Genomic DNA, 27,040 nt, shown 5'->3' with positions numbered 1-27,040 from the left:
ATATGAAATTTATTGTCAAATTGGTTTCCATACAACACCCGGTGCTCATCCCAAAAGGTGCCCTCCTCACTACCCATCACCCACACTCCCCTCCCTCCCACTCCCCATCAACCCTCAGTTTGTTCTCAGTCTTTAAGAGTCTCTTATGCTTTGGCTCTCTCCCACTCTAACCTCTTTTTTTTTTCCTTCCCCTCCCCCATGGGTTTCTGTTAAGTTTCTCAGGATCCACATAAGAGTGAAAACATATGGTATCTGTCTTTCTCTGTATGGCTTATTTCACTTGGCATCACACTCTCCAGTTCCATCCACGTTGCTGCAAAGGGCCATATTTCATTCTTTCTCATTGCCACGTAGTACTCCATTGTGTATATAAACCACAATTTCTTTATCCATTCATCAGTTGATGGACATTTCGGCTCTTTCCATAAATTGGCTATTGTTGAGAGTGCTGCTATAAACATTGGGGTACAAGTGCCCCTATGCATCAGTACTCCTGTATCCCTTGGGTAAATTCCTAGCAGTGCTATTGCTGGGTCATAGGGTAGGTCTATTTTTAATTTTTTTGAGGAACCTCCACACTGTTTTCCAGAGTGGCTGCACCAATTTGCATTCCCACCAACAGTGCAAGAGGGTTCCCGTTTGTCCACATCCTGTCCAGCATCTATAGTCTCCTGATTTGTTCATTTTGGCCACTCTGACTGGCGTGAGGTGATATTTGAGTGTGGTTTTGATTTGTATTTCCCTGATGAGGAGCGACGCTGAGCATCTTTTCATGTGCCTGTTGGCCATCTGGATGTCTTCTTTAGAGAAGTGTGTATTCATACTTTCTGCCCATTTCTTCACTGGGTTATTTGTTTTTCGGATGTGGAGTTTGGTGAGCTCTTTATAGATTTTGGATACTAGTCCTTTATCCAATATGTCATTTGCAAATATCTTTTCCCATTCCGTTGGTTGCCTTTTAGTTTTGTTGGTTGTTTCCTTTGCTGTGCAGAAGCTTTTTATCTTCATAAGGTCCCAGTAGTTCATTTTTGCTTCTAATTCCCTTGCCTTTGGGGATGTGTCAAGTAAGAAATTGCTACGACTGAGGTCAGAGAGGTCTTTTCCTGCTTTCTCCTCTAGGGTTTTGATGGTTTCCTGTCTCACATTCAGGTCCTTTATCCATTTTGAGTTTATTTTTGTGAATGGTGTGAGAGAGTGGTCTAGTTTCAATCTTCTGCATGTTGCTGTCCAGTTCTCCCAGCACCATTTGTTAAAGAGACTGTCTTTTTTCCATTGGATGTTCTTTCCTGCTTTGTCAAAGATTAGTTGGCCATACATTTGTGGGTCTAATTTTGGGGTTTCTATTCTATTCCATTGGTCTATGTGTCTGTTTTTGTGCCAATATCATGCTGCCTTGATGATGACAGCTTTGTAGTAGAGGCTAAAGTCTGGGATTGTGATGCCTCCTGCTTTGGTCTTCTTCAGAATTCCTTTGGCTATTCGGGGCCTTTTGTGGTTCCATATGAATTTTAGGATTGCTTGTTCTAGTTTCGAGAAGAATGCTGGTGCGATTTTGATCGGGATTGCATTGACTGTGTAGATAGCTTTGGGTAGTATTGGCATTTTGACAATATTGATTCTTCCAATCCATGAGCATGGAATGTTTTTCCATTTCTTTATATCTTCTTCAATTTCCTTCATAAGCTTTCTATAGTTTTCAGCATACAGATCTTGTACATCTTTGGTTAGATTTATTCCTAGGTATTTTATGCTTCTTGGTGCAATTGTGAATGGGATCAGTTTCTTTATTTGTCTTTCTGTTGCTTCATTGTTAGTGTATAAGAATGTGACTGATTTCTGTACATTGATTTTGTATCCTGCAACTTTGCTGAATTCATGTATCAGTTCTAGCAGACTTTTGGTGGAGTCTATCGGGTTTTCCATGTATAGTATCATGTCATCTGCAAAAAGTGAAAGCTTGACATCATCTTTGCCAATTTTGATGCCTTTGATTTCCTTTTATTGTCTGATTACTAATGCTAGCACTTCCAACACTATGTTAAACAACAGCGGTGAGAGTGGGCATCCCTGTCGTGTTCCTGATCTCAGGGAAAAAGCTCTCAGTTTTTCCTCATTGAGGATGATGTTAGCTGTGGGCTTTTCACAAATGGCTTTTATGATGGTTAAGTATGTTCCTTCTATCCCGACTTTCTCAAGGGTTTTTATTAAGAAAAGTTGCTGAATTTTGTCAAATGCCTTTTCTGCATTGATTGACAGGATCATATGGTTCTTTTATTTTCTTTTATTAATGTGATGTATCACGTTGATTGATTTGTGAATGTTGAACCAGCCCTGCATCCCAGGAATGATTCCCACTTGATCATGGTGAACAATTCTTTTTATATGCTGTTGAATTCTATTTGCTAGTATCTTATTGAGAATTTTTGCATCCATATTCATCAGGGATATGGGCCTGTAGTTCTCTTTTTTTTACTGGGTCTCTGTCTGGTTTAGGAATCAAAGTAATACTGGCTTCATAGAATGAGTCTGGAAGTTTTCCTTCCCTTTCTATTTCTTGGAATAGCTTGAGAAGGATAGGTATTATCTCTGCTTTAAACGTCTGGTAGAACTCCCCTGGGAAGCCATCTGGTCCTGGACTCTTATTTGTTGGGAGATTTTTGATAACTGATTCAATTTCTTCGCTGGTTATGGGTCTGTTCAAGCTTTCTATTTCCTCCTGATTGAGTTTTGGAAGAGTGTAGGTGTTCAGGAATTTGTCCATTTCTTCCAGGTTGTCCAGTTTGTTGGCATATAATTTTTCTTTCTTTTTTTTTTTTTTTAATTTTTTTTTTTCAACGTTTATTTATTTTTGGGACAGAGAGAGACAGAGCATGAACGGGGGAGGGGCAGAGAGAGAGGGAGACACAGAATCAGAAACAGGCTCCAGGCTCTGAGCCATCAGCCCAGAGCCCGACGTGGGGCTCGAACTCACGGGCCGCGAGATCGTGACCTGGCTGAAGTCGGACGCTCAACCGACTGTGCCACCCAGGCGCCCCGGCATATAATTTTTCATCGTATTCCCTGATAATTGTTTGTATCTCTGAGGGATTGGTTGTAATAATTCCATTTTCATTCATGATTTTATCTGTTCCGGTCCTCTCCCTTTTCTTTTTGAGAAGCCTGGCTAGAGGTTTATCAATTTTGTTTATTTTTTCAAAAAACCAACTCTTGGTTTTGTTGATCTGCTCTACAGTTTTTTTTAGATTCTATATTGTTTATTTCTGCTCTGATCCCTATTATTTCTCTTCTTCTGCTGGGGTTGGGGTGTCTTTGCTGTTCTGCTTCTATTTCCTTTAGCTGTGTGGTTAGATTTTGTATTTGGGATTTTTCTTGTTTCTTGAGATAGGCCTGTATTGCAATGTATTTTCCTCTCAGGACTGCCTTCGCTGCATCCCAAAGCGTTTGGATTGTTGTATTTTCATTTTCGTTTGTTTCCATATTTGAGGGGAGAATTTTGCTGTTTATGTTGTTATGAGTGTATGATTTTTTCCGTGTCATTGCCAGAAATTTTGTTAGTAGTTTCACAAAGAGCTGTTGACAGGCCTAATTCTTTAATTCTCTTTGGTTATGATAACCAAATTTTGTTAAACAAATTTCATTATGGTGGTTATAGTCAATTGTATACTGTTTCTATTTGTTTTCTCTCACATGTTATCACTTCAGGGAAAGTATATTCCTCTCTCATGCTTGCTATTGGTTTAAGTTTAGCCAACGAGGACATGCCAGAAATGTAGGGCGGGGTCTTTCTTTCAGGGGCTTGATAGCACTAATTGTTTATATAATTAAAAAAAAATCATGGTTGCTGCTATACTGGTAAATGTTACAGAAACCTCCACCTTATCTCTTTTGCCTGCAAACCACATGTGAAAAATAAAGAAAAACTAACATGTGATATGGGATTGGACAGTGAGGATGTTTTTATGTATAAAATAAAGTGAAAGGGACCAGTAATCTTGAAGTTTGGAAACATACAATAAACCCAGAGAAGTGAGACATTCCAGAGATCAAATTACTTAAACCCCTTTGCCTAATTAATTCCTCCTGATCCATAGCTTATTTGTTGAGATAGTTTCTTTTTGTAGAAGCCTTCACTGGTGCCCTTAGACTCGATTTGTTGAAACTATCAAATGGTCCCATAGTGCCCTATGCATAAACTACCATAGCAATTATTCACTATCTATAGATTCCTGTGGTAGGCAGAATAATGCTGTTTCACTCAAAATGTCCACACCTGAACTTATGAATATGTACCTCACCTGGCAAAAGGGCCTTGGGAGATATGATTAAGGTTTAAGACCTTGAGGTGAGAATATTCTGGGTTATCCAGGTGTGTTCAGTGCAATCACTGAGCCCTTCAAAGGGGAAAAGGAAGGTAGAAGAGTGGGTTTGACACATGCCATGAGGACTCAACAGTCTTGCTGGCTTTTGAAGACAGAGGAAGAAGGCCGTGAGCCAAGAAATGTAATGGTGTCTAAAAGCTGGAAACAAGCTTCAGTTTATAGCTATCAAGAAAACAGGACCTCGGTCCTACAACTGCAAGAAAATGAATTTTGGCAACTGGAATTAACAGGATTTGGATTATCCTGTAAAGCCTCCAGAAAGGAACACAGCATGCTGTTTTAAGAGCACAAAACTTGGGCAAAACTAATTCACATTTATAAAGAAATTATTATTTCCATCATCTGAGATGTTTTAGGATATATTTTATTGATTATACTCCATAAGCTAGATAATTTCTAGGATAATTATGTACTTTTGATTTATCTTCAATATCTTCATCAATATTATTGAGACAACCATATATCTAGTTCCTTGATAATCATTTCTTAGCCTCATCTTTGTCTTGAACCGGAAACCATGATGAAAGTAAATTAAGTACAGTTCATTTTACAAGTTAAGATGTAACCAGTACATAATGAAAATAAATTAGATAAAATATTCAGTAAAAGATTTGACTATACAGCAACAAAAAATTTAGATGTTTCAAATTATTTCAGAGATTGATTTACAAATATCTTATTCCAAAATCATAAGCCTTAGAGACTTTACACACCCAATCTTAAGAAAAAATTCCAAAGCGATATGAGAAAAGATAAATGAGTCATTTACCTTTTGTCTTAACTCAATGAATAATGTATTTGACTTTACTTGTACCTTTTAGAAAAGATTGAAATTCTCTGCCTTTATCTTCATTGATTTTCCCTTCTAGGGAGGAGTATGTGTTTCTTACATCACTAACAGCCAAAGAAATATTGTCAATCTTCTTTTGCAGAAGGGTCAGTTTCATTGCCTGCTGGTTCATCTGCTCAGTCATCTTTTGTGTCACTGCTGCATGGAGAAGAAAGGAATATTGGAAGAATTTAAAAAATGAATATATATATACATAATATCATTCAAATATTGTGATAGGTTTAAGGTATTTCAAATAAATCATGTTCGTATTATATATTTGAAAACATAGACTACTATATATGCACTTAGCAAATGGCAGCCTGAACTTTACACTAAGGGTAAAAATTTATAATATATAAATATAAAATACATATAAATGTATACGTTTATAATATATTATATTTCTAAAATATTCTAACTTTGCTCAGTTTTCAGTCTTTTTTGTTTTGTTTTTAAACCTCCAAGAGTTATTGTTACATTCTTAAGAGGTGACAAAACTGAGGTACAGAAAACCAAAGTAACTTGCTAAAGGTTGCAGAGCTAATACCTTATCTTCTGTTTATTTATTTATTAATTTTTATATTAGAGAGAGAGAGAGAGTATGAGCCAGGGAGAGGGGCAGAGGGAGAGAGAGAATCTTAAACTCACGCTCATCATGGAGCCTGACTCTGGGCTCAATCCCACGACCCTGGGATCCCGACCTGAGCCGAAATCAAGAATTGGATGATTAACTGACTGAGGCACCCAGGTGCCCCTCATCTTCTGCTTCCAAATCCAGTGTTACAGAATTAAATATGTGTAGCTATATACACATATGTATGTAGTCATATCTATAGTCTAAGGATTTTATACTTTACTGAGCTTTTCTTTCATGAGTGCTAAAGATTCAGATTTACTTTGAATCATTTAGCATAACTATGACAGTTTCCATACTTCTACACATGCACTTCACTAATTCAAGGAGGATTTTATAGTATTTTATGAAGATACTGAATTCCAATCCCCTTTAAAAAAGTAGTTTCTATGATATATTCATCTTTATTCCTAAAAAGATCCCCTTAAGTCTCTTTATTCCTAAAGAGATCCCCTTAAGTCACATTTCTCAAGTTGAGTGCCCCAGTTTGTATGACTAGATCTATGGAAAACACGTAGAGGTTTTCAGCAGTAACCAACCTCCTATTTCTAAGAAATAAAGTTAGTCCTAAAAGAAATGGTAAGGGGAGCCTGGGTGGCTCAGTCAGTTGAGCGTCAGACTTTGGCTCAGGTCATGAACTCTTAGTTCGTGAGTTCAAAACCTGTGTCAGGCTCTGTGCTGACAGCTCAGACCCTGGAGCCTGCTGTGGATTCTGTGTCTCCTTCTCTCTCTGTTCGTCCCCTGCTCGCACTCTGTCTCTGTCTCTGTCTCTCTCTCAAAAATAAAGATTAAAAAAAAATTAAGAAATAAAAATAAAAGAAATGGTAAAATACTTATTAGAAAGATGAGAAAATATGGGGCTTCCCAACATTGGATCAACATGAGGTTCTCAATTAGGCACAATGATTTTCCCGAGTCAGTGATCAATATCTTTGGTGATCCCTTCTCAATCAAAGGAAGGGAGGCTTCTTACTTCCTTCAAATGCTCACATCATTCCTTCCACATCAAGATACTTCCATGATTGCACTCTTTGGAGGACAAAAGTTTGACCTTACTTTGGAAACTTGTGATTTCCTTACAACCTCGTATAACAGCATTTTTAATCGCCTTCTGTGTTTGCACACAGAGCTTTGAAATTATATGTGGTCCCTTCAGGCTGGGAACATACAGCTCATCCATGGTTTCTCCCAACGTGGGGCACCAATAGAAAAGGATTGAGAGGTATATTAATGTGTCACCATCAGACATTTGACAGCCAAGGGATTTCCTGTTTCAAAGTTGTTATAAATAGTGTTGACAATAATTGGGTTAGGGATATTAGTAATTACAATCTGTGACCTGGGTCACCACAGTCTTTCTGCTGCTCCTGCTTGGCTGTCTCTTTGCCAACAGCTGTGTGACTCTCAGCCTGGTTGCTGTGTATCAAGTGCTGCTGTTCCTGGGCTGGACAGACACAAAAAGAAGAGAGAGAGTTCAGCTTTGGGACTGCCTCATTTTTTCCAACCCCGAGCAGCGCCGTTCCAACCCCGAGCAGCGCCCCGTGGCTGCCGTTCATTTTCCCGTGTACTGGAGCATGATGGTCTGCGATGATTGCAGAGTGAGCTGCTCGCCCCCATCCAGGGCGGGGGGGCAACGTGCGTGCACTTTGTGCTGGAAGCGCAGGGCTCTAAATCTGTTTGGCAAAAATAAAATTATTCAGGTCTCCTTTTAGGCACAAATGGATGGTACTTTGTGGCAGCTGTGCGAACCGGGGGACGTAACGTGCCTGCATGATTGAGGGACTTGAAAATCAGCTGTGTGAAAAGCTACAGTGGCTGTATAAATGGACTGCCACAAAGCTGCTTGTTTAACAGTGCAGTTTCCAACTGGTGTCTCTGTGGAAGTAAGGGGGAGCTACAGGTTCCTTAATGAAAGAATATCTGTTTAAATAAATGGGCCATTCCCAGATTTTTAGGAAATACAGAGACTCAGCATATAGGGAATACAAGTAAAAGTAACTATTACATGACATGTCTCGAGGGGATCGACCTGTAAAATCAGTGAAATTTCAGAAAAATAGAAATGCTTATAAAATAAATCTACTCTATTAAAGCATTGATTCCTCTTTCCCACGAATCAATATTTTTGATGGAAATACAGTTTTTCACTGAAGAAAATTTAGAGCGAAAATGTACTAGAAATATTGAACACATCAAGTAATGTAGATCTGTAATTTGCAGATCTTTAACCGCAGATTACTTTTACTTTTAATGAGCGAATGTATTCATTGAAGTCTGCATTATCAGACATGAGAAAACAAGGGTTTGGTATCTGTGCTTCTAACTATGTGAAATTATGTATCACTGAAACCGCGCCTCTGGCACATGTTAATTATGCTCCTAAGGCATATGTGGCTTTGACAATAATACTAAAGGATATCTACTCCATAGTAAGAATAATACATTTGTCATTAATGTGAGTTAGTCTCTGTTGTTTGACTGAATTTTCCATTGTTTTTCTTCAGGGCATCAAGCTAAACTAACAAATTTCCATTCATGTTCAAGGTTTTGTTTTGATATTGTTTCTTTTTTTCTCTCCACTGTATTATAGACAGTCCTGTATAATTGATGATTTATTTGGAAGAAAACAATCTGCAGCTTGGGGAGATTATACTTATTTCCAGGCTGTAGTAAGTGGCAACAAGTTCTACTTTTCTGTTAGGTCCTAGCAATAAGGTTCTTAAAGCCTAAATTCAACTGAATTCATACAAATATATCTACTGAATAATTGCATAGATTTTTATCAATTTTCCTCCTTAGATGATGTAAGAAAGCATTTTTCTGGCAGCTAGAATCTAAGTCTACCCATGAGAGTAACTAGAAAGTGAAGTGATGGTTCTCAAACCAGGGTCACTAGATCAGCAGTATCAGCACCCCCTGGAACCTTTTTCTTTTTTTTCCACCTGCAAATTTTTGAACGTAACAACTTCTAGGTCCCATCCCAGACCTACTAATTTTTAGAAAGTCTGGAGTGGGGCAATACTTTGTGTTTTAACAAGTGCAGCTGCTGTGTCCAATGCACAGTGAAGTTTGAGAACCACTGAAGAAAGCATCGAGACATATCTTCCTTAGCAACTGCCAACCTCACAGTCTTCCCAATTTCTCTTAGCAATGGAAGATGGTTCAGGATACAGATGTGCAAGTATTTATAGCAAAAGGAGCATGTGGCTTCAACAGGAGGAACAAATGCTCTTTTCATTTTCTTACTGCTTACCTTTTCGATCAAATCACTCACAAGAAAAGAAAACAAGACAAAACAATCATAGGAAAACAAAAAGAGCTGGTACATTTAAAGGTATTTCCATAATATGATAGGCAGAGGATAGTTTGTTATGAAGTAATGAAAAACAGAAGCTCCTGTAAATTCTGAAACACTAAAAGTGTCCGTGTGCTTTCCATTCCCTCACCTGAAGATTCTGATTCAGTAGATCTGTTCTGGGGAATTGAGCATGTGTGTATATACATGTGTTTATATATGTATAAATATATATGTGTTATATATGTGTGTGTGTGTGTGTGTATATAATTTTAAACTCTATAAGTGATTTATAAGTACTGATTTATAACAAAATTTCTAATCCTAATATCTCATTGTTAAAAGGCAGAAAATTCAGATATTTTCATATTAAAATTGTAATCCAGAAATTTATCTTCAGAGATTTTTAATCACACCTGCCTATTGATAACAAAAACGTGTTAAATACCTGATTTATTAAAACTCCAATACATGACAACATTGAGTCTCCTTTTATTCCATAGAGAAGTGGACCTTTATAAGGAGGAAGTAATTTTGATAAAAATAACTGAACAATTTATAGTAAATTATTAAAAACACTAGATAAGAGACAAAAGTTTAAATTTTAGAAGTACTTCTTATGAGTGTGATTTTTTTTAAAAAGAAAATCATAGAAATTTTATCAATAATGAAATTATTCCTGCATTATCTAATGATATAGTGCAAATCTGGAATGCCTTTTTATATGTAAAATATCAAAGTAAAAAATGTCAAATTGATATAAAAAATTAATTAATATAAAACAATATTTCTGGAATGAAAATCAACTTGATTTTGTTTTCAATAAAAATTAGTGGATTTTACTTGCTGTATAAATGTTTGATTCAAATAATGCTCTAGGAGCTCGAGGGGAAGATGGCGGCGTAGGAGGACGCTGGGCTCACCGCGCGTCCTGCTGATCACTTAGATTCCACCTACACCTGCCTAAATAACCCAGAAAACCGCCAGAGGATTAGCAGAACGGAGTCGCCGGACCCAAGCACAGACGAGAGGCCCACGGAAGAGGGTAGGAAGGACGGCGAGGTGGTGCGCGCTCCACGGACTGGCGGGAGGGAGCCGGGGCGGAGGGGCGGCTCGCCGGCCAAGCAGAGCCCCCGAGTCTGGCTGGCAAAAGCGGAGGGGCCTGACGGACTGTGTTCCGACAGCAAGTGCGACTTAGCGTCTGGGAGGTCATAAATTAACAGCTCTGCTCGGAAAGCAGGAAGGCTGGAGGACAAAGGGAGGGAGAGCTGCGGAGCCCCCGGACGACAGAGCTCAGTTTGGTGGGGAACAAAGGCGCTCGCCAGTGCCATCTCCCCCGCCCATCCCCCAGCCAAAATCCCAAAGGGAACCGGTTCCTGCCAGGGAAATTGCTTGCTCCGCGCAAACACCCAACTCTGTGCTTCTGCGGAGCCAAACCTCCGGCAGCGGATCTGACTCCCTCCGGCTGCCACAGGGCCCCTCCTGAAGTGGATCACCTAAGGAGAAGCGAGCTAAGCTGGCCCCCCCTGCCGCCATGCACCTTGCCTACCCACCCCAGCTAATACGCCAGATCCCCAGCATCACAAGCCTGGCAGTGTGCAAGTAGCCCAGACGGGCCACGCCACCCCACAGTGAATCCCGCCCCTAGGAGAGGGGAAGAGAAGGCACACACCAGTCTGACTGTGGCCCCAGCGGTGGGCTGGGGGCAGACATCAGGACTGACTGCGGCCCCGCCCACCAACTCCAGTTATACACCACAGCACAGGGGAAGTGCCCTGCAGGTCCTCACCACACCAGGGACTATCCAAAATGACCAAGCGGAAGAATTCCCCTCAGAAGAATCTCCAGGAAATAACAACAGCTAATGAGCTGATCAAAAAGAATTTAAATAATATAACAGAAAGTGAATTTAGAATAATAGTCATAAAATTAATCGCTGGGCTTGAAAACAGTATACAGGACAGCAGAGAATCTCTTGCTACAGAGATCAAGGGACTAAGGAACAGTCACGAGGAGCTGAAAAACGCTTTAAATGAAATGCAAAACAAAATGGAAACCACCACGGCTCGGATGGAAGAGGCAGAGGAGAGAATAGGTGAACTAGAAGATAAATTTATGGAAAAAGAGGAAGCTGAGAAAAAGATAAAAAAAATCCAGGAGTATGAGGGGAAAATTAGAGAACTAAGTGATACACTAAAAAGAAATAATATATGCATAATTGGTATCCCAGAGGAGGAAGAGAGAGGGAAAGGTGCTGAAGGGGTACTTGAAGAAATAATAGCTGAGAACTTCCCTGAACTGGGGAAGGAAAAAGGCATTGAAATCCAAGAGGCACAGAGAACTCCCTTCAGACGTAACTTGAATCGATCTTCTGCACGACATATCATAGTGAAATTGGCAAAATACAAGGATAAAGAGAAAATTCTGAAAGCAGCAAGGGGTAAACGTGCCCTCACATATAAAGGGAGACCTATAAGACTCGTGACTGATCTCTCTTTGGAAACTTGGCAGGCCAGAAAGAATTGGCACGAGATTTTCAGGGTGCTAGACAGCAAAAATATGCAGCCGAGAATCCTTTATCCAGCAAGTCTGTCATTTAGAATAGAAGGAGAGATAAAGGTCTCCCCAAACAAACAAAAACTGAAGGAATTCGTCACCACTAAACCAGCCCTACAAGAGATCCTAAGGGGGACCCTGTGAGACAAAGTACCAGAGACATCACTACAAGCATAAAACATACAGACATCACAATGACTCTAAACCCGTATCTTTCTATAATAACACTGAATGTAAATGGATTAAATGCGCCAACCAAAAGACATAGGGTATCAGAATGGATAAAAAAACAAGACCCATCTATTTGCTGTCTACAAGAGACTCATTTTAGACCTGAGGACACCTTTAGATTGAGAGTGAGGGGATGGAGAACTATTTATCATGCTACTGGAAGCCAAAAGAAAGCTGGAGTAGCCATACTTATATCAGACAAACTAGACTTTAAATTAAAGGCTGTAACAAGAGATGAAGAAGGACATTATATAATAGTTACAGGGTCTATCCATCAGGAAGAGCTAACAATTATAAATGTCTATGCGCCGAATACCGGAGCCCCCAAATATATAAAACAATTACTCATAAACAGAAGCAACCTTATTGATAAGAATGTGGTAATTGCAGGGGACTTTAACACCCCACTTACAGAAATGGATAGATCATCTAGACACACAGTCAATAAAGAAACAAGGGCCCTGAATGAGACATTGGATCAGGTGGACTTGACAGATATATTTAGAACTCTGCATCCCAAAGCAACAGAATATACTTTCTTCTCGAGTGCACATGGAACATTCTCCAAGATAGATCATATACTGGGTCACAAAACAGCCCTTCATAAGTTTACAAGAATTGAAATTATACCATGCATACTTTCAGACCACAATGCTATGAAGCTTGAAATCAACCACAGGAAAAAGTCTGGAAAACCTCCAAAAGCATGGAGGTTAAAGAACACCCTACTAACGAATGAGTGGGTCAACCAGGCAATTAGAGAAGAAATTAAAAAATATATGGAAACAAATGAAAATGAAAATACAACAATCCAAACGCTTTGGGACGCAGCGAAGGCAGTCCTGAGAGGAAAATACATTGCAATCCAGGCCTATCTCCAGAAACAAGAAAAATCCCAAATACAAAATCTAACAGCACACCTAAAGGAAATAGAAGCAGAACAGCAAAGGCAGCCTAAACCCAGCAGAAGAAGAGAAATAATAAAGATCAGGGCAGAAATAAACAATATAGAATCTAAAAAAAACTGTAGAGCAGATCAACGAAACCAAGAGTTGTTTTTTTGAAAAAATAAACAAAATTGACAAACCTCTAGCCAGGCTTCTCAAAAAGAAAAGGGAGATGACCCAAATAGATAAAATCATGAATGAAAATGGAATTATTACAACCAATCCCTCAGAGATACAAACAATTATCAGGGAATACTATGAAAAATTATATGCCAACAAATTGGATAACCTGGAAGAAATGGACAAATTCCTGAACACCCACACTCTTCCAAAACTCAATCAGGAGGAAATAGAAAGCTTGAACAGACCCATAACCAGCGAAGAAATTGAATCGGTTATCAAAAATCTCCCAACAAATAAGAGTCCAGGACCAGATGGCTTCCCAGGGGAGTTCTACCAGACGTTTAAAGCAGAGATAATACCTATCCTTCTCAAGCTATTCCAAGAAATAGAAAGGGAAGGAAAACTTCCAGACTCATTCTATGAAGCCAGTATTACTTTGATTCCTAAACCAGACAGAGACCCAGTAAAAAAAGAGAACTACAGGCCAATATCCCTGATGAATATGGATGCCAAAATTCTCAATAAGATACTAGCAAATCGAATTCAACAGCATATAAAAAGAATTATTCACCATGATCATGTGGGATTCATTCCTGGGATGCAGAGCTGGTTCAACATTCGCAAATCAATCAACGTGATACATCACATTAACAAAAAAAAAGAGAAGAACCATATGATCCTGTCAATCGATGCAGAAAAGGCCTTTGACAAAATCCAGCACCCTTTCTTAATAAAAACCCTTGAGAAAGTCGGGATAGAAGGAACATACTTAAAGATCATAAAAGCCATTTATGAAAAGCCCACAGCTAACATCATCCTCAACGGGGAAAAACTGAGAGCTTTTTCCCTGAGATCAGGAACACGACAGGGATGCCCACTCTCACCGCTGTTGTTTAACATAGTGCTGGAAGTTCTAGCATCAGCAATCAGACAATAAAAGGAAATCAAAGGCATCAAAATTGGCAAAGATGAAGTCAAGCTTTTGCTTTTTGCAGATGACATGATATTATACATGGAAAATCCGATAGACTCCACCAAAAGTCTGCTAGAACTGATACATGAATTCAGCAAAGTTGCAGGATACAAAATCAATGTACAGAAATCAGTTGCATTCTTATACACTAACAAGGAAGCAACAGAAAGACAAATAAAGAAACTGATCCCATTCACAATTGCACCAAGAAGCATAAAATACCTAGGAATAAATCTAACCAAAGATGTAAAGGATCTGTATGCTGAAAACTATAGAAAGCTTATGAAGGTAATTGAAGAAGATATAAAGAAATGGAAAGACATTCCCTGCTCATGGATTGGAAAAATAAATATTGTCAAAATGTCAATACTACCCAAAGCTATCTACACATTCAATGCAATCCCAATCAAAATCGCACCAGCATTCTTCTCGAAACTAGAACAAGCAATCCTAAAATTCATATGGAACCACAAAAGGCCCCGAATAGCCAAAGGAATTCTGAAGAAGAAGACCAAAGCAGGAGGCATCACAATCCCAGACTTTAGCCTCTCCTACAAAGCTGTAATCATCAAGACAGCATGGTATTGGCACAAAAACAGACACATAGACCAATGGAATAGAATAGAAACCCCAGAACTAGACCCACAAACGTATGGCCAACTCATCTTTGACAAAGCAGGAAAGAACATCCAATGGAAAAAAGACAGTCTCTTTAACAAATGGTGCTGGGAGAACTGGACAGCAACATGCAGAAGATTGAAACTAGACCACTCTCTCACACCATTCACAAAAATAAACTCAAAATGGATAAAGGACCTAAATGTGAGACAGGAAACCATCAAAACCTTAGAGGAGAAAGCAGGAAAAGACCTCTCTGACCTCAGCCGTAGCAATCTCTTACTCGACACATCCCCAAAGGCAAGGGAATTAAAAGCAAAAGTGAATTACTGGGACCTTATGAAGATAAAAAGCTTCTGCACAGCAAAGGAAACAACCAACAAAACTAAAAGGCAAGCAACGGAATGGGAAAAGATATTTGCAAATGACATATCGGACAAAGGGCTAGTATCTAAAATCTATAAAGAGCTCACCAAACTCCACACCCAAAAAACAAATAACCCAGTGAAGAAATGGGCAGAAAACATGAATAGACACTTCTCTAAAGAAGACATCCAGATGGCCAACAGGCACATGAAAAGATGTTCAGCATCGCTCCTCATCAGGGAAATACAAATCAAAACGACACTCAGGTATCACCTCACGCCAGTCAGAGTGGCCAAAATGAACAAATCAGGAGACTATAGATGCTGGCAAGGATGTGGAGAAACGGGAACCCTCTTGCACTGTTGGTGGGAATGCAAATTGGTGCAGCCACTCTGGAAAACAGTGTGGAGGTTCCTCAGAAAATTAAAAATAGACCTACCCTATGACCCAGCAATAGCACTGCTAGGAATTTACCCAAGGGATACAGGAGTACTAATGCATAGGGGCACTTGTACCCCAATGTTCATAGCAGCACTCTCAACAATAGCCAAATTATGGAAAGAGCCTAAATGTCCATCAAGTGATGAATGGATAAAGAAATTGTGGTTTATATACACAATGGAATACTACGTGGCAATGAGAAAAAGTGAAATATGGCCTTTTGTAGCAACGTGGATGGAACTGGAGAGTGTAATGCTAAGTGAAATAAGCCATACAGAGAAAGACAGATACCATATGGTTTCACTCTTATGTGGATCCTGAGAAACTTAACAGGAACCCATGGGGGAGGGGAAGGAAAAAAAAAAAAAAAAGAGGTTAGAGTGGGAGAGAGCCAAAGCATAAGAGACTGTTAAAAACTGAGAACAAACTGAGGGTTGATGGGGGGTGGGAGGGAGGGGAGGGTGGGTGATGGGTATTGAGGAGGGCACCTTTTGGGATGAGCACTGGGTGTTGTATGGAAACCAATTTGTCAATAAATTTCATATATATATAAAAAAAAAAACAAAAAAAAAACAAATAATGCTCTAAACTCGTGTCATTTAAAATTAATATTAAAATTACTTAATTTATTTTTCATAATGACATTCAATTTCTGTTCAATTTCAGTTATAATCAAGAGAAAAATATTAAAGAACCTTATGAAATTAGTCTCATAAGTTTTTGAAATGAAAAGTTTCAAGTAAAGCAAAATTTTTGAAATAAAAAATTCCAAAATACTTTATCAAATAGTGTTATTAAAAAAATCAGTAAAAGAAAATGTTTAAAAGATAAAATTAGAGTTTTAACATTACATAATTGAAATGGCGGAACATTTGAGAAAAGAAAATATTATAGAACATACCTAAAATAATTCTGATATAGGCATATCATTAAGAATCAGTTTTATGTTTAGCATTTGGGAAATGAGCCTTTTTAAAATAATGGAAATGACATTCTAATAGAGATGTCAATTATTTTTTTAACTCTATAGGGGAAAAAATATTCACCTTGCTAAACTGGAGATAATTTGAAAACTTAAAGACATTTTAGATATGAAAAAAGTACATATACTATTTGAAACAAAAATTAATAAGAGATGAATTACATGAGAAACATCAATTTTTCTAATTATACGAAATTACATTTACACAACAAACTCAAAAATATAATAAACGTTTACATTCCTGGATTTATGGTGCCACGAATTTGGCCAAATAATGTTTGCAACACTCTATGAATTAAATAGGACATCCTTACAGGAATTTTCATGATTTAGTTAGTAACAAATATATCGAATATTTTAAAATGCACTTAGTTTTTAGGGGCTGGAAAGATTTGAATGCAATCATTCTTAATTCAGTAAACACTAATAGATAATTCAGCAGGATGGCACTATCATTTATGTTAATAGAAATTATCAACTTGCTGAGACCTGATATCACCCATTGACTCTAAATCTGATGGAGAATTTTTTTTTTTTAACATTTATTTATTATTGAGAGACAGAGACAGACAGAGCGTGACCATGGGAGTGGCAGAGAGACAGGGAGACACAGAATCCGAAGCAGGCTCCAGGCTCTGAGCTGTCAGCACAGAGCCTGACACGGGGCTCCAACTCACAAACCATGAGATCATGACCTGAGCCTGAGTTGGATGCTTTACTGACTGAGCGACCCAGGTGCCCCTGATGGAGAATTCTTTAAAGGAGGTTGAGGAAGGACTCTGTTTTAAATCATCTACCTGATAGACACATCATTTAGCTGGTGTCATCCATGTCAAAAAAACGAACACACCAGTAAGTTGTAGAAATTAATACATTATTTAGAAATTACTAGAATAATGAGATGAATGGTTTGTGTTATGGTTTCCATTATTTGGTATGCTTCATAATATATGTTATATTTATAAATATAGATTTATAAGTATTCTCTTAAATTATTAAATATAATTATTCAATATTTAATTATGTAAATAATCACAATATTTACACTTATGAAATACATTTATACATGAAAATATGTGCATTAACTTAAAAGTAATACATTTTTAACCATTGATTTGCATATTGATTTATATTCTAATTGACGTTATTAAATGAGTTATCTGTTTGAATATGGCCCTGCACCTTCATCCATCCTCAGAATCAAGCGACAGATTGGTTTGGTGCTCATGATCCTGGAGTGGGGTCACTGCAATAAAAATCACAAAGGCATTTGATAAACAGTTCATTTCTAGGGGTTCAAAATCTTTGCTAAAGGTTAATTCTAAATAGTAAAGTGTTATTTTAAATTGTTTTATTACATTCTAATGAAGTCAGCTTTATCTCCATGGGTATTATATGTGACATATTTAATGTGGAGATTATAGCATTACTTCACCCAGTATCCTTCCCCATTTGAGAAGGATTGGTAAATTAGAAAATCACACTCACACACACACACACACACACACACACACACACACTTCTACAGGAGGAAGTAGAGGGCATTTTAAGTCTTCTAGGGTCATATCTGACTGGAGTTTCTTCATTAAATCATAGTTCTCTCTGTGCCGCCTGGTGCAGGCAAGATCCTAAATGTGCAAGAAAGAAAAACAATTCTGGATAAAAGATAAAGGGAGAAAGAATAGAAAGGAGGTAAATGAAAAGCACTCATGTCTGATTTTCTATTGTCTTTAGGGTCAAAAGTATTTCAGATAAACATCATTCATGCAATCTGGAAAAATGCTATTAATTCCATTGTAAGTAAGGAAATAGAAAGTGACAACTAGAGAAAGTCAGCAGATTAGAAATAAAAACTAAAGATTCAAGAAAAAAAACTCTAGAATCAGTGACAAATAGAAGAGAAAGCAAATAAAACTGTCAGAGAGAGAGAGAGGAAAAAAAAAGAAAGCTATTGAAAGGGACAGAGAATAATACACAGAAGTATCAAGTGAAAGTCTTTAGTTCTCTTGCATACTGATCTTTGGTAATTCACCCCCATTATATGAAAACATATGTGAAATAAGAAAAATTAAACGTTCTCCATATATTTGAGAAGTTTTAAGAAGGCTGATTTGAAAGAATATGTAATTGGAAAAATACTTTAAATATTAAATGACAAAAACTAATGTGATTGTGTGTGTGCGTATGCATGTGAAACTTTCCATTTGCTTTCAGCTATAATTATTTTTAAATTAATTGCTTAAGAGGAACTAGGTGAGGAAATTGTACTCATAAAAGAAACAACTATTAACCATTGCACAAAGATCCTTGAGATCTGATTGTCATGTGAACCTCTTTTCTCTGGAGTTCATTGGATAGGGTCCCTGCCAAGACTGTTAAAAACTTGAAATGCCTGTTTAACAAATTCAGTGCTGTATGTTATCTTTTCCTAGCTCTGTTTGTTGACTGGAGTTCAATGCCTGCATTCATCCCAGTTGATTTCATAGGATTTAGCCCAGGGAGAACGCTGATAGGGTCTCTCGCAAGTGGAGTCAGTTACTTTCCTGTGATTGATGCTCTTTTATTTTTCCATGTAGCAATCTTTCTGTCTTCCCAAATGTATTCCCTACCACAAGGACTGCTATGAATTCTAGGTTTCCCAGGCAATCTTATCTTATCTTGCACTTCAGCACAGACCTTTGCTTTGTTCTATAGGGTGGATTTCTAAGTCTCTTTTTCTTGGTCCTTCCTGAGAGATAGGTGCTAGGACAGAAGGACATTTATTTAAGTCAAACAACTTTTAAAGAACTTTATCACTTCAGATTTAAAAAAAAAAAAGCAATATGGGGGCATCTGGGTGGCTCAGTAAGTTAAGCTTCTGACTTCGGTTCAGATCATGATCTCACATTTTGTGGGTTCGAGCCCCACATTGGGCTCTGTGCTGACAGCTCAGAGCCTGGAGCCTGCTTTGGATTCTGTGTATCCCTCTCTCTCTGCCCCTCCCCCTCTTGTGCTCTCTCTTGCTGTCTCTCAAAAATAAATAAACATTTAAAAATAAATAAATTAATGAAAATTCAATATATTTAAGAAATCAGATTCCTTTTTTCCCCTTCCCTTCCCTTCCCTTTCCTTCCCTTTCCATTCTCCTCTGATTCCCCCACTCCTCTTCCTCCTTCTGTTAGACAGGTGTTATCTATATTTTGTTTTTCTTCCAGACCTTTGAGGCTTATGGAGGAAGTCATTCATGGCAATTCAGTAATGAGGAAGCTTGCTCTTAGTACCAGAAAGCTTCCTATGTGACAAGACCAGTTTCTGGCTGATCCTGTGACATCAGGTGAATGCTTATTTGGTGATATTCAATACATATATAAACATTTACTGACATTTGGTAGTTAAATCAAAGAAAGCAATTGGTGCAACAAAGACTTAAGGTACATGGTGACTTTTGACTAAATGTATCATAATTGAGCAAGATACTTATAGGAGATAATGTTCTTTCTTAACGGGAAAGCATTAATCCCCACTGGGATGAATTAGATATGCAAGTATATAAGGAAATATAGGGACTTTTTTCTGTTTAGGTATTTATATTAATTGAAGTAATATCTTAAAATAGTTTTACTGGAGAAGTCCCATATTTAAAATGCTGGTTATAATAGCTTATAAAATTTATTGAACTATCTCACAACATTTATAAAATGAAATATTTTTATATATTCATAACAAATGGCAGAGGTCAATTTATTTCAATAACTGCATAATTGTATTTTTCAGCATTTGTAATATCTGTGGTACGTATTATAAAACATAATTTTATAAAATACCTTTTTCCTACATAAAGGATCTGACTAGAGCTGACTGGATTTTTTCTTAAACAGATTTACAAAGAAGCTTTTCTTTCCTCCTCTCTAATCTAACATTATTTGAACTTAAATTCCCGTCTTTTGTGTCATTAGAGCAAGCCACAATTTCCTTGTTCTACTTCAGAACATTTTAGAGACATCTACTGGAAAAGCGCATTATTGCAAATTTTATATAAATGGTTTAAAAAGTATATTGTTGCTGACATTCTGAAAAAATGTCTTGGATCCCATCACAAAATTAGGTCCCTTTCTGAAGACAAACTCTTTGATCCTCAAAGAAGTATAACAAATGTAAAATAAATCAAAACTGTTGCCTTGCTCTTTGACTTAATGCATCTACCTTTTTTCCCTAAAAATTTCTATTCATTTACACTTTTAAAAATTTGTTTTCCTCTTGATAGTATGAGTAATATTATTAATAATCTAATCTAGAACTTTTTTTTACCAGATTTTTGATTATCGAAATTGTAGCAAAATGAGCATGCATAGAGGCTTAGTCATATTAGAGGCAGCATACTGTAGAATAAGACAACGGGAAGAATTGCCTCATTGATTTTGAATCACGGCATCCCTTTCTTTTTTTCAAACATTTTTAATGTGGGGCGCCTGGGTGGCTCAGTCGGTTGAGTGTCCAACTTCAGCTCACGTCATGATCTCGCACTCTGTGGGTTCGGGCCCCGCGTTGGGCTCTGTGCTGGCAGCTGGGAGCCTGGAGCCTGCTTCGAATTCTGGGTCTCCCTCTCTCTCTGCCCCTCCCCTACTCATGCTCTGTCTCTGTCTCTGTCTGTCTCTCTCTGTCAAAAATAAATACACATTAAAAAAATTAAAAAAAAATTTTGATGTGTATTTATTTTTTGAGAGAGAGGGAGGGATTGAACCCACCTATGGCGAGATCATGACCTGAGCTGAAGTCAGATGCTTAACTGACTGAGCCACCCAGGCACCCCACAATACCCCTTTCTAACAGGTTGGAAGTGAAGCTATAAAGGGGTAGGAGGAGAGAGAAAAAGAGAAAAAGGTATAGAAGTGGAGGAGGAGAAATAAAAGAGAGTACAGTTGCTAGCTGTTCCATTTTATTCCTGACTGATAGACCTTCCCTATATATTTAAAAATATCTCCCTACTGCAATCTAAATGAAAAAGAAATTGTTGTTTTTGTATTATGAAGTTTATTTTATTTGTGGGGATGAAACTTTTGGGGAAGTAGGGATTTGTAAAATTTATGTATTTTCTATGGATAGAATAATCTGATGTGAAGGACTAGCACTGAAGTAATTATCACAGTAGCTACATGGGAAGGTTATTCTAAACCCTTGCGGGCTCTGAAGACATTTAAAGAATGGATGAGCCACACTGATTATTCTTGCCGTATTTGGGGCTGCTTGTTAAATGAGATAGCGTGGAGAGTGTTGTCAAAGGAAACCTGACAATTTTTTCTTCCGTATAAGAATAAGAGACTATTGGCACATACATAAAGTGTGATAAGAAGAGGGAGAGTTGGAATGTAGTGGCGGAGAAATCAGAAGGGAAAAATGTGTTTAAAAAAAAAAGGAAGCAAAGAAAAGAAGACAGGAAGGAAGGAAGAAACCCAGGATAGATGAGATAATGAAGATTGATTCAAGGGACAAAGGGACACAGTAGTTCTTGATACTATTAGTGCATCAACTGCACTAATAAAAAATTGAACTGCTTTTATATACTGCAATATAAGTGAAGAGAAGGATGGTCAGAGTATCATAGGGAGCAAGAGTAGGGGTTTTTGGAATCACAGTCATATTGAATTGATTGTATGACATGACACAATGGGCATATCCGCCATCGGAAAATTATTCCTATCATAGATTTCAGTAGAAAGATGACCTTTCCACAACAGCTTAATCAGCAGATGCTTGAACTATGAGTAGTTCTAATTATAGTATTGTAACAGAAGGTCATAATCAGGTCTGTTCTGGGACATTTTTGTTAATGAGGATTCAAGATAACAATTTGTAAGTCTAGTATTAAAAATATCCACAGGTGGCTTCCAGTTAGAACATGAGATGTCATTAAACAATCAAAGCAACAACAGTTCTTATCAGCTGCAGCCCATGACATTCTTTGACATAAAGACTTGGCTTTCTGTCACATATCGACATTCAGTCCCCTATGTGCAATAGGGTGTGTAATGACATTCTAAATTTCTAGAAAGGTATAATGTGAACTAACCCTTGAATCTCTAAGAAATAATAATGGAATTGATATTCCTAAGATACCCTTCTTCACAGAAGAAGAGAAATGTAAAAACTACTGTTAGACTTTAGAAATATAATTCTAAATATTGTTCAGAACTTTTAACCATCTGCCATTTATAGATTAAAAACAAATATGTTTTACCATATTTGTGCACCTCGCAGAAATCAGGGATCATTTGAAAGCAGCATGATATTTGGACTTCTTTAGAATATGCTAAATTGCCCCGTTTTTAAATACGTTTTGTATAGATGATGTTTTATTTAAAAGTTTATTTTACTTGATTATAAATGAAGTACATATTCATATTATACCCTGAAAATGTATTAAATTTTTATATCATCTCTGAAATTCAGGCCAGACCCAGAACAAATAGCCTTATAGTCAAATTTGCCTACAGATTCTCACCGGGTGGGCTGGAAAAACCATACATAATACCCCCAGCAAAACTGCAAGTTTCCTGGAGCTTTTTGTATTACAACTTCCTTTTTTCAAAATGTGAATCATAATGGTTTCTCCACACTTACATTAATTTTTAATCACAGTCTCTCATGCTGCTGATTGAATTCCTCACCACTGCTAATGGTCTTTCTCGTAATATTTATTCATTTAAAATACATATGCTGATGCCGTATCTTATTTGTCAAAGCTTTTGGCTGTTTTAAAGCCAAAAGCAAAACAATAGCCACATGGATGTTAGGCCACGGCAGGTTACCATGTGTTTGATTAGCCTTGCCACCAGAAAATCCTTAAAATTAAAGTTGATAAAATGGCTCTATGAGGATTTAAGGGGAAAAAACCCACAATTATTCATGCCTATTTGTATATTCTTTTAAACTGAATTTCATTCATAGACATTATTTCAAATAATTGAACTAGAACAAAACTAGATTTAGTTTTATTATCACATAGGGTCACTTCTAATGATTATTTAAAAGTATAAAATTAGGATTTCCAATATTTAAATAAGGCATGTCTCCCCAGCATACAGTTAAGAAAAAGTGAATAATCAGATCTCCACTTACTCATGCCATAAAACTACCATAACAATATAAGAATATATAAGATATCTCGTTAAGAGATTTAGGGTGCTAAACTCAGTACTAAGGAAGCTCTAGAGAGGTAACAGTTTTAATGATTTGGTTACATGTTAATTAACTTTGGTTCAAAAGGGAAAATACGACTCTTCACTGGAATCAGTTGCTTATTCTTCAGAAGTTTTATGCTTCTAATTGTTATTATAAAATTACTATTAGAATATACCTTTTAGCTGACATTTTGCTCCACTGAATCCAGGACAGCACTTCCATTCCAATGAGGTAACGATTTTATGTTGCATCCTGTAGACGGGATTTGGGATCTTCTGAGATCTGTAGAGGAGAGGAAGTATTTGTCTCTCATTAAATTATCAGTTGGGATTGTTAAAGTATTGGAGACATTGCCTCAAATATAATAAGCATTCAATAAATGGTATCTGTTATTGTTAATACTATAATCCTCATCATCAATATTATTGTTAAACTTAGATTTGTTTAAATACATTCTAAAAAGTATTAAGACTTCTGCTGTTGGGGATTTTAAGTTTATACCTATCGTTACATCTTCTACACATAGTAGAACATTTCCCTTGATAATTCTTTTAACTAAAGCAATGTTAAAACTTATTTAATTTTTTTTTAACGTTCATTTATTTTTGAGAGAGAGACAGAGTGTGAGCAGGGGAGGGGCAAAGAGACAAGGAGACACAGAATCTCAACAGGCTCCAGCCTCTGAGCTGTCAGCACAGAGCCGGATGCGAGACTCGAACCCACAACCCTGAAAGATCGTGACCTGAAACAGTCAGAAGCTCAACTGACTGAGCCGCCCAGGTGTCCCTAAAATTTATTTTAAGGAGTGCCTGGGTGGCTCAGTACGTTAAACGCAGGACTCCTGGTTTTGGCTCAGGTCATGATCTCATGGTTTCATGGGTTTGAGTCCCTCATCCGGCTCTACGCTGGCAGCACGGAGCCTGCTTGGGATTCTCTGTCTCCCTTTCTCTCTATGCCTCCCCCACTCGCACTGTCTCTGTCTCTCTCAAAAATAAAATAAACTTAAAATATTATTTTAATTCTAATTTTTAAACAGCTTATGAGGATAATTTATTTTATTTCAATTCTTGTTATTCCTTATATCATTATAGTTAAAAGGACTTGTTTTTTCTCAGATCAACATCAAACAACTTAAACCGTGTATCAATGATCTAACTGAAATTATAGTAACCACTATGATTTTTAACCTGCACTTTCTCTTTTCTCAAGTTTTAAAAGCTTAATTTTTATTATTTCTCTCATATGGTATTTATCTCAGAGAGAGAGATGGGGTAAAGAGAAGGAGAGAAAGAGAGGGGGAGAGACAGGGAACATGAGAAAATATTTTGGAAAAGAAACTGCGCAAGGGAAATCAAGAAGTTATAACATTTTAACACGGCAATCAATAGAAATGGTGAATGGTCCTGAACTGTAGGCGCTATATATGTAAACGTCAATCATAAATACAATTTTGTCATATTTATTCTTACCACACGATCTTAATATTTAGCTAATACTTATCAAGCAGGTCTATAAAATGGGTATATATTATCTTGTTTAATTTTATTCTATTTGGAAAATATTATTATTCTGATGTGCTGATGAGGAGCCTGAGGAAGAGAGAGATGAAAAAACTTGCTCAAAGTCTTGTATCTAAAAGTGATCCAGGTGGGATTTTACTCCATGCTGCATGGGTTAGCCTCCACTGTTATTATCTAGAGTTTGTCCCATGCAGCTTTGTGGAGACAATGGTCAATTTCATGGGTAAACCCTGATCATGTGGAAGAAAATGTATTGTAAACCGACTGGGCTTTAGGAAACTTGCTGTGATGTGAAGGGTAATTCACTATGTGTGAGGTTGTTCCTCAATTTTAAAATGAGCTGTAAGATTCTTTCCATCTCAAAAAAATAGGCTAATCATTTGTCTGTGTTTATTCCAGTGAATTGTATTCAGTAAATAAAACTCTGTCCAGTGAACTATCTCCAGTCCAATAGCTAAATCCAAATAGAAAGGACAGCTGTTTGGAAAAGGACTCTTGAGAGTTTATTAGGATGAATCCACACAGTTGGTTGCATTATTATAGGAGTAAATGTCCCTGCTTTAGCAAACTGGATCCCTGGTATATGTGGCTCAGGCATAATAAAAGAAAAGTAACAAACATTGCATATATACTGAAATAGTGAATGAATGGAGAGACTCATTCAAAGGTAAAGAAAGATAAGAGATGAGAATAAAGATATGCATTTCTGGTTTGTTCAAAGAGAGAGAGAGAGAAAAAAAACTCACCTTGAACTCAGAAGGGCAGTATAATAGGGGTTACTGTGGTAATATTTTCATTACTGAAGAATTAACAATGCATTCTTTGTTTCTCATGTCGGCAAGGAAATTGCCACAAAGGGAGTAAACTGAAAGCAGAACTGGAGCTCAGCTCTCCTAAATCCCTAAGATGTGCTTTGCTCTCTGGACCATGAACCTTAACTATTCCTCTGGGGAGTAAGAAACACCTTGATTTTACAATCCTTACTGTGCACTGTTCCAGATTGCCAATGTGTCAGATTCATTGCCTGAGTTATTTGTATGACAATTTGCATAACATGAGCCATCATGGCCTGAATGATAATTTTAGTTTTTATTTCAGGGTCTTCTGAAACACTCTCAGATAAGCTACTGTGACTGTACGAATTCAGAGCACTTATCAATTACTCAGCCCCACATTTGAGGACAATTTTTTAATGTCCTAAATAGATTTTTTAAAAAATGAAAATTAAATAACATGAATCATTAAAATACACATGTAAAGAAAGGCCCTCCTTAGCCGTTTTATTGTGCATAATCTCAATTAGTGGCTTGCCAAATTACAGACTTCTCTCTGACCTGGTAGGAAAGGGAAATTATCAATAAAATTTTAGAACTGTATATGAATTTCATAAGAATTAAAAGACAGGATTATTGGTCAGGTTATAGAATAAAAATAATAGTAATAGTAAAAATGGAAATAAGCATGAGAATTAACATTTATTGAAGATTCTGTCAGTAGGCTAAGGTTATTACTGCATTGTCTCACATATTCTAAAAACTCCCAATGAGGCATGTATTATTAGTATCTGCATTTTAACTTACCCAAGATCATGCATCTCATTTAATGTAATGACCCTACTCTGACCTTATTATACGTATGTACCTGGGATGATTAGCTTTCTCTACATATTCCAGGACATACATGAATATAGCACAAGCAGTGGCTGTTTTCAAACAATATCACATACCTCTGAGGACAGGATCTCCCGGTAGAGCCACAAGGCCCTCTCCCATTTGGAAGATAAGTGACTGGGTTGTCCAGTATCACTGTGGGTGATAATCTGGTATGTACATAAGCACACCAATTCCTAAGGAAGAGAGAATTTTTGTTAGAAAAAAATCATTGTCAAAAAGAATTCTTTTCCTTAAAATTATTTTCACAGACCTCTGTCTACGGCTGCAAGTATTATGGAGTAGATACTTTGTACATATGAAAAGTAAAGAAAC

The 27,040-nt window shown here is 37.2% G+C and overlaps 1 protein-coding gene across 4 annotated transcripts in view; it reads right to left on the bottom strand.

Annotated features, from left to right (window-relative positions):
* Window positions 1-27,040, bottom strand: part of MMRN1 (multimerin 1) — a 76,668-nt gene that overhangs the window by 25,221 nt on the left and 24,407 nt on the right. For 3 of the 4 annotated variants that reach the window (XM_047091014.1, XM_047091016.1, XM_047091015.1), the window contains exons 3-6: window positions 26,782-26,901; window positions 23,711-23,817; window positions 7,185-7,289; window positions 5,194-5,367 (exon numbers count right to left, since the gene is read on the bottom strand). In XM_047091014.1, the coding sequence (XP_046946970.1) occupies window positions 5,194-5,367; window positions 7,185-7,289; window positions 23,711-23,817; window positions 26,782-26,901 (506 nt within the window). The remainder of the gene's footprint in view (window positions 1-5,193; window positions 5,368-7,184; window positions 7,290-23,710; window positions 23,818-26,781; window positions 26,902-27,040) is intronic. The other variant, XM_047091017.1, reaches the window with a different exon arrangement.

This window comes from Lynx rufus, unplaced genomic scaffold (genome assembly GCF_022079265.1).
Source record: "Lynx rufus isolate CCGP_SWC_20201006 ecotype Redwood Valley unplaced genomic scaffold, mLynRuf1.p SCAF_3, whole genome shotgun sequence".
Lineage (NCBI taxonomy): Eukaryota > Metazoa > Chordata > Mammalia > Carnivora > Felidae > Lynx > Lynx rufus.
Note: the sequence above shows the minus strand (reverse complement) of the source record. Positions and strands in the feature narration are given on the sequence as shown.